This window comes from Hylobates moloch, unplaced genomic scaffold, assembly GCF_009828535.3.
Source record: "Hylobates moloch isolate HMO894 unplaced genomic scaffold, HMol_V3 SCAFFOLD_14, whole genome shotgun sequence".
NCBI lineage: Eukaryota > Metazoa > Chordata > Mammalia > Primates > Hylobatidae > Hylobates > Hylobates moloch.
In genome coordinates, this window is record NW_026652289.1 from 53,714,111 (window position 1) to 53,722,892 (window position 8,782).

The window sequence follows — 8,782 nt, forward strand, 5'->3', positions numbered from 1 at the left end:
AGGTTCTTTAACTTCTGGGGCCTGTTTCTTTTGCTAGAAAAGGTCGCTGATAACGCTTGTCCTCATATGACTCTTCAACCCAAGTCTGCTCTCTGGCAGCCCCGTGTGTGGGGAGACCGCCAAGGAGACACTGCGAGAAGCAGAGTGCGGCGCACCAGGACTCAAACCGTGGGCGCCCGACCGAGGCACACGCGCAGCCCCACAACAGTGTCAGTATTTAATTTCCACTAGAGACAAAACTGAGCTTAACCATCACCAGGTTCAAGCTACCTACCCCAAAAGCGAGAACGGAACTGCCCGACCCCCCGAAAAGAAGGGCGGAACATTTCGGCCAACTCCTCAGACTACCGAACCGGAGAGTTCCGGAAGGGAACCACCTGCGCCTGCGCACCGCCATCTTGTTAAAAGAGCCCGCTTCTCCCTCGGCAGATCGCTTGTTTGCCACGGGCGGGGTTGCACCATCCGGCAGGGCGGGGCCCGGCCATGGCGACCGCGGAGCCCAGCAGGCGCGCGGTGCAGTTGTCTTCCCCGGGCCCCCGGCCCAGCGGGGCTCGGGACCGCGCGCCGGGAGCTGCGGGGCCACCCTCCGGGCAGATCGGTAATAGAGCCCTCCGTCTGGGGGAGCGCACTCCCGCGGCCGTGGAAAAGCGGGGGCCATACATGGTGACGCGCGCACCCTCCATTCAAGCCAAGCTGCGTGAGTGTGGCCCGATGGTCGGGGGAGGTCTGTCCCTGGGCGGGCGGCCGCGTCCCCAGGGCGGGCTCCGGAGCTCCGCTGGGCCTCGGCCCCGGAGGGAAGGGGTTAGCTGCAGCCTGCTCTCGCCCCTCAAAATACGTTCGGAAAGAGCGGCCTCCCAGCCTTCGGGAGACGCGGCGGAGTGGGGAAGACCCGGCTGACCCGGGTCCTTTAACTTCCAGAGAAGCACCGGGACCTGGCCAAGGCCGTTCTGCGGAGAAAAGGCATGCTGGGGGCCTCGCCGAACCGCCCAGACTCTTCAGGGAAAAGGTCTCAGCAGGCGCCACCTCCTCTGTGCCAGCAGCTTTAGAGAAGGCTTTAATCCTCAGGACGGAGACAGGGTGCTCTGGTTTAAGGCCGAGCTAGCGATTCCCCTGATGCAACCTGTCAGGTTCACTATCTTTAAAATGGGAAGAGGAACAATCTCCTCTTTTCCTTTAAGGATGTGATAGGATCAGAGAAAGGGCTTCGGAATAAGGGAGTTCTGTGAGTGCACAGGCTCATTCACTAACATTCTCCTCCTCTGTTAGGGAGGAGAATGGTGACTGGAGTCCCCAGGAATGAGGACGAAGAGCAGTGTGGGAATGGCTAGACCTGTTTTTGTTTGTTTGTTTTTAACAGAATAGTAAACTCGGAGCTGCATAGAACCTTATTCAGTGCCTCCTTTTACAGATGAGGGTTGAAACTCGGAGAAGTGAAGGTTAACCCTAACCTTTTACTCAAAGACTTGCAGTTTTTGTGTCCTCTGATTAAATAAGTGGGGAGAGGGTGCTTTTCCTAGTTCAGGCAAGGGGAGGTGTGCTTTTTTCCAAGACTATGAGAGGAGTAGAATACAGGCCAGGCGTAGTGGCTCACGACTGTAATTCCACCACTTTGGGAAGCCGAGGCAGGTAGATCACCTGAAGTCAGGAGTTCGAGACCAGCCTGGCCAACATGGTGAAACCCCGTCTCTATTAAAAATACAAAATTAACTGGGCACGCCTGTAGTCCCAGCTACTCAAGAGGCTGAGGCAGGAAAATCACTTGAACATGGTAGGCGGAGATTGCAGTGAGCCAAGATCGCGCCACTGCACTCCAGCCTGGGTGACAGGGCCAGACTCTGTCTCAAAAAAAAAAAAAAAGAATGAGGACGTACACACTCTGAGGCACTTAGCCAGGTACATGGAGCTGCAGGCAGTGGTGGCTGTGACCAGGGAGAAGGCAAGTCAGTAGTGCAGTTAATTCTTTCTCCTTCAGGGCGAGGACTCTGGCTATCCCTGTGAAATGCCTATGCTTTCATCTATGTTTGGTCTCTTCTCCCCCATCTCCCCTCAGGTCAGTGAAGTTTAACAAGGGCTATACTGCTCTTAGCCAGAGTCCAGATGAAAACCTGGTGTCCCTCGACTCTGACAGGTGAGTGCTCCCCTTGGAAATACCCCCTTGGGAAGCAACTTGGCTGGAACTGAAGATTGCCTGATGCCTTTGCTTGTTCCCTGTCTCCTCCAAGGCCCTTCATGTATATTCCAGGGCTGTTCTCTTCTGAACAATATCCCTTCCCAGGATGGCTTGGTTAGAAGACTCATAGGTAATCATGCTGCTCTAGAATTCGGAGCATCAATGTCCGGGGGATCATCCTGCCCTGCTATGTTTGCATTGTTAGTGAGAGTGACCTTGTCCCTGCCAGAACCAGTTGAGGGAACCAGTATTACTCAAGGCCTATTCGGGCTTGAGTTCTGTTGTGTGTGGCCTTTGCTTCACAAGTCTTCCAGATGCCCTTGCATGCTCTCCGCCTGATGATTTACAGCCGTGCGCCACAGGTACCTTCCGGAACTGACTGTTTTCCTCTTCTCCTAGTGATGGGGAGCTGGAATCCAGATACTCCTCTGGGTATTCATCTGCAGAGGCAAGTCCAGAACACCTTTCTGCACAGGGCCAGGCTGCAGGCAGCATTACTACCACTGTCAAATGCTTGTTTGGTGCCCACTGTGAGCACAGCACTGTGCCATACTTCTGGTCTGTTCTACGATCTTCCACTCTGCCCTCTTCCCTCGGTGGAGGTATAAGTGACCAAGGAGGGCTGTTGAGAATCGAGGAGACCATATAGACTCAGGGCTAGAAATGATCTCAGAAGTCATGAAAGCTGGGCATGGTGGTACATGCCTGTTGTCTCTGCTACTAGGGAGGCTGAGGCAGGAGGATTGCTTGAGCCCAGGAGTTCCAAGACCAGCCTGGACAATATAGCAAGACCCTGTCTCTAAAATAAGACTCTAAAATAAAGTCTTTTAGGGCACAGCTTGGAAAAGGAATCCTTTTGATAGATCCCAGCTAAGTGTTTACTAGTCTGTGCTTACCTGAATGCTTTTTGTAATTGGGTACTCCCCACCTCCAAGGAGCCTTGCTACCCACCCTTCCCTCAACACACACAAAATTTTTTCTTTGAGTAGCTCTTAGAGAAATCTTCCTTATTAATCTGAATGGGTCCATTGGTCCTTGACCTGCTTTCCAGTGTCACACAGCAACTCTAGTTTTTCTGAGATCAGCATTTCTGTCTCTCCCCTGCCCATCTTCCACCAAGCTTGCTTTCTTCCAGACCAAACAACTTCTGTTTCTTCAATTGTTCCATCTATGAAAACTCAAGCTAAAACACTCCTGGGATAGCCATGTGGACATTTTTCTAGAGTGACTGTCCCAGATAGAAACACAGGGATGTAAAATCCTGGGATTTCCAGCTCATTCCCTTTGACAGAGGTGAAGTGCTGGGGACATGACTCTACACCACTTGCTTTTCTTACTCTCCTGGAAATCTTGGCTAATCTCTGAGTTTCTGTCACAGAGAATAGAGCAGTTTGCAAATTGTGTCCTCCTTAGATGTCTGAGTGTCAAAGATTGTGTGTAAGAGGAGGTCTTACACTTTCCCCAGCCTCATTTATTTTTCTTTTTCTTTTTTTTTTTTTTGAGACAGAGTCTCACTCTGTCGCCTAGGCTGGAGTGCAGTGGCATGATCTCAGCTCACTGGAAGCTCCACCTCCTAGGTTCACGCCATTCTCCTGCCTCAGCCTCCCAAGTAGCTGGGACTATAGGCGCCTGCCACCACGCCCGGCTAATATTTTCTATTTTTCAGTAGAGTTGGGGTTTCACCATGTTAGCCAGGATGGTCTCGATCTCCTGACCTTGTGATCCACCCGCCTTGGCCTCCCAAAATGCTGGGATTACAGGCGTGAGCCACCACGCCCAGCCTTATTTTTCTTATGTTCGATGAACTGATGAAACCAACCAACAGATTCCACTTTGCAGGAACCCAGCTCTGCTGGCATCAAAGGATAAGTCTAAACAGCAGTGTGTAGACAAAACTGCTCACCACTCCCTTCCACTGTAACCCATGCTCTACTATGCTAGCCCATTGTTCTGTTATTATCCCATATTCTTCAGCCTTGATAGGGACTAGTCTGGGCTCCCAGTGGGAACAGTCAGAGCATTGATCTTCAAACATAATTGGGAACTTGATATTTATATGAATGCCTCAGGATTTAGTGAGAACAGATCCCTGGGGGTCACTGACAGTGAAGCCTGGACAGTACTAAGGCTTACTGCTGGCTGAGGCACAGGTAGGAGAAGGTGATACTTCCTCCTGTAGTCCAGGGATGTGTGGGGTTGGCCTGGGATGGGACATGGTCAGGAAGCCCTGGTAAGGGAATGTGGTTCTGTCTTTTGGGTAGCAGTTATTTCTGCTTTGCATCTTGGCCTATAGTTCCCTCCTCTCCTTCTCTTAGCAGGTGAACCAGGATGTGAGCCGGCAGCTGCTTCAGGATGGGTATCACCTGGATGAGATTCCAGATGACGAGGACTTGGACCTCATCCCCCCTAAGCCCATGGCCTCTTCAACATGCTCCTGCTGCTGGTGCTGTCTTGGGGACTCTTCCTCCTGTACCCTCCAGTAGACATTACCCTCGAAGATGGGCCCTGCTCACCATGAGGCCTACAGAGCCCTGTTGGCCACTCATAGCTCACACAGTGCAGTGAGCACTGAAGTCACTGACCCCTAGAAAGTGACCTGCAGGTAGCCCTTACCTGTTGCTTCTCAGGCCAGAGGCCCCCATCTGGGCTGTGGGCTAATAGGTAGAATTCTGTAGTTTTCCTGTGCTGTTGGAGCAGAGTTTGGAGAAGTCACTTTAATAAGGGCAGGACAGAGAATTCTGGTTCTTATGGTGGGTGACAAAGGTGGCTAAGGAAAACACTTGCAGACAGCTTGACTGGTATTTGTCATAGTGCTTCAGGGAGGCAAAAAGGGAGCTCTTGTGCCCAGGCTGTGCTAGATAGTGTTGTATGGAGGCAGAAAATAGCACTTTATGGTTTATTATAGCTGGCAATCCAAAAAAGAACTTAACTGTTTGAGACCAGTTCGAGAAATTCCATTTGCTCTATTCTTCCTAGCTCTAAGATGGTTTGCAGGCTTGACCTTCAAGAGAGCATAAAGTGAGTCCTTTTGTCCCTCTTCAGGTTGCACCTGTCTAACTATGACAGGGATCATAGCAGGTTGCTTAATGACACAGCAGGATCCTGGCTTCCAGAATCCCTGGACCTGGGGCATCCCCAACTGGTCCAACTGTCCGGGTGAGTTTAGTGATTCTGGTTTGCCCTTCCCTAGTTAGAGAAAAACTGCTCCGACATGTTCATATTTATTTATTCGTATTTCCTTGGTCTGGGCGAGTTTCTTCACCCAGTCTTTGAGCTAAAGATTAGGTTGAAGGTACTGGGGCTGGCCCCAGAAGCCTGCAGTTTTTATTATTACCAGCAGAGGGAGCTACAGGGAGCAGTCCGGTGCCTTCCTATTTGTTTACTTTTTAAACTTCTGAGAAGTAGCAATGGTCTCGTGAGAGTGGGTATACAGCTGTGTGGGCTTTGTCCTAGACTGAGGCTTACAGACAGGAAGGGTAGGAGAGACCTAAGCCAGCTCCTAGACCCTTGCCTGAGGAAATCAGTCCACCAGTGTAGAGGGCCTTCACTCCCTTCATTCTATTGCCAGATTCTTCTGGTCACAGCATGGGCCTCACTGGATACTCAGGATTGGGCTTTAAGCAGAACTCTGGGTGTAACACAGCCTCTTTCAGCCCCCAGCCCAAACAGCAGAAATAGGCATAATTTCTGCTGTGACACCCCCCACCCACAAATTGGAGAGTATCTCTTGCTATACTCTATACCAAGCCTCTTTCTAGAATTTTTCCAACAGGTTTGGTTTTGTTTTTTGGCTTAACTCAGAACCATGGTGAGCGTTCTGCTTTGTTTTGTTGGAGACAGGGTCTCTGTCACCCAGGCTGGAGTGCAGTGGTGCAATCACAGCTCACTGCAGCCTCAACCTCCCAGGCCCAAGCAATCCTCCCACATGGTGAGCTTTGAATGGGCATAGACAGGGTTCCCAGCCCAATAGTCGGGATTGGGGTGTAGGTTCTACATGGGAAAGTATCCAGTCTCTTGCTTTACTCAGTGTCCTGTGGCCACTAGAGGCATGAGAGGGACAACACACTCTTTTCGCTCTACCACAAGGGGTGACTGAAAGATGAGAAAGTCTAATAAAAAGATACAGCCTTATTTGTTATTTGTCTGACAACCATCCTCACGGTGGTAATCCTGTGAGTGCTTGATGGACATCTATCTTTGTGTTTTTCTCAAACCATGGAAGATTGAGAGGAATATACAGTATCTGGGGGCTGACTTACTCTACTAGCTAGCAGCATCACAGCAGAGAGAGGACAGAGACCAGAGTCATGCCAGCTTGGGGTCTTGGGAAGAGAGGAGGCAGATGGTTACTCTGTTCTGGAATGGGACTCTGCAGCTCTACGCAGGTGGCCAACATCCTGAGCACTTTGCGCAAATGCTTGTAGAGCTCAAGAACATCTCCATCCAGAACCCCTTCCCCATCTGCAGAGATCGTGTCCAGGCCTTTCTTGTGTCTGCAGAGGTGAAGTGCACATGTGGAAAGGGATCAAATGTAGCACAGTGTAAAGAAAGACAGCGACACAGGTAGAGGGACCCAGTGTGTGCTGGGAGGTGGCTGCGGAAAGTAAGTATAGACCCACATCTCTGTTGGGGAGGTGGTCAGGGCAGAATGGCCTGGGTGTTTAGCAGCTGCTAGGGGTGAGGGTGGCAGGACCCCAAAACCAAGGCCCTCTGCATTGTTGTAATAATCAGCTCTGGCATATTCAGCTGCAACTGTCCCTGAAGAAGAGGTTTCTGAGCTGGTTGACCCCTTGTAGGAGGGTGTTACCTTGTAGAAAAAGCTGGAGGGACCTGGTGGGACAGTGCAGTGAGGCAGGGTAGAAATGGTCAGTTGTTTGGGGCCAGTGGCCACATACCAAAATACCACCAATGTGCCCAGGGCCAAACTGCCTTAATTCTGAGTGCTGTGTGTTCTGCAGGTGACAGTTTCCTGAGGAGAGGGGTGTATCCAGGCTTACCTCCCAGCAGGAGTGGTACCATATGGTGTTTATGTACTACTCTATAGAACTCTTGGCTTGCACTTCTACAGCTCCGTACATTTATAAGAATAAATGCAATCACACTAGTTGAGCTGTGTCTGTGTTGCAGTAGGATTTTAAAGGCCTTGGCCAGGCACAGTGGCTCATGCCTATAATCCCAGCACTTTCGGAGGCTGAGGCAGGCAAATCACAAGGTCAGGAGTTTGAGACCAACCTAACCTGACCTGCAGTTGTAGATCCTGTCACCCCGTCTCTACTGAAACCCTGTCTCTACTAAAAATACAAAAAATTAGCTGGGTGTGGTGGCAGGCGCCTGTAGTCCCAGCTACTCAGGAGGCTGAGGCAGGAGAATCGCCTGAACCCAGTGGGCAGAGGTTGCAGTGAGCTATCCCGCCACTGCACTCCAGCCTGGGAGACAGTGCAAGACTCCCTCTCAAAAAAATAAAAGTTAAGAATATCCTGGATATCCTGAAATGAAGAAATAGCTTAATAGCTGACTACAGCAATTCCTTCTGGAAACTCCCCCCCCTTTCTGCTGTTCCCACTGGGCACCACTTTCGGGCCTGTTTCATTGGACAGCATGAGTGAAATAGGCTCTTGCAAGTCACTTCTATAGAATGGGTTCCCTTTAGCAGACCTTTTCTTTCCAGCTCATCTTTTTTTTTTTTTTTTTTTTTTTTTGAGACGGAGTCTCGCTCTGTTGCCCAGGCTGGAGTGCAGTGGCGCGCTCTCGGCTCACTGCAAGCTCCGCCTCCCGGGTTCATGCCATCCTCCTGCCTCAGCCTCTCCGAGTAGCTGGGACTACAGGCGCCCGCCACTACGCCCGGCTAATTTTTTTTGTATTTTTAGTAGAGACGGGGTTTCACCGTGGTCTCGATCTCCTGACCTCGTGATCCGCCCGCCTCGGCCTCCCAAAGTGCTGGGATTACAAGCGTGAGCCACCGCGCCCGGCCACCAGCTCATCTTTATTGTTTTTTAGCTGAAGAAAATTTGGAGGCAAAAAAACCCAGGAGATTTTTGAAGGTGGTTTCCTGGAACTCCATTGTATAGGGGCTCTAGTGTGGGCAGAAGCCCAGAAAGATTCTTTTGTATGAATTTAAACCTTTATCCCACAGGAAGGAGCCAGTAGACTAAGTGATTAGTCTGTGGTGACAGGATCTATGATTGCAGGTCAGAAACCTCAGCAGCAGCAGACAGCCGACAGCCTCTTGCAGGTGTGTGCCACCCCTGGAGCAGGCCATCGGGAGATTCCCTCTTTTTACACTTCCTGCCAGTTTAGGAAAGCTAACTGGGCTTCTCCTCACCATGAAAATTGTCTAATTCGGTTTCTGAGTCCCTGTAATCTGCAACAGTTGAGTATGTTCTGGAGAAGTGGTTGACAGTCAATAGTTTCAGCTTTGCAGACCGTACAGTCTAGTGCAACTCTTCAACTTTGCCACTGTGGCTTGAAAGCAGCCAGACAGTATGGAAATGAACAGGTATGGCCAGAACTGGCCTGCCAGCCTGGTTTGCTGACCCCTCCTCTAGGGCCAGTTGAAAAACAGGAGCCGGGCAGGGCGCAGTGGCTCACACCTGTAATCCCAGCACTTTGGGA

The 8,782-nt window shown here is 50.8% G+C and overlaps 1 protein-coding gene across 2 annotated transcripts; it reads left to right on the plus strand.

Annotated features, from left to right (window-relative positions):
* Window positions 1-403: 403 nt before the first annotated feature.
* Window positions 404-6,301, plus strand: FAM219B (family with sequence similarity 219 member B). 2 transcript variants are annotated; one of them, XM_032174979.2, is made up of 5 exons: window positions 404-697; window positions 919-1,006; window positions 2,051-2,128; window positions 2,570-2,618; window positions 4,486-6,301. In XM_032174979.2, the coding sequence occupies exons 1-5, from the start codon at window positions 484-486 to the stop codon at window positions 4,651-4,653; spliced, it is 597 nt and encodes a 198-aa protein (XP_032030870.1). In that variant the 5' UTR covers window positions 404-483; the 3' UTR covers window positions 4,654-6,301. The 2 variants fall into 2 exon arrangements, with proteins under 2 accessions (XP_032030870.1, XP_032030871.1); XM_032174980.2 differs by having other exon boundaries at window positions 4,489-6,301.
* Window positions 6,302-8,782: the final 2,481 nt, after the last annotated feature.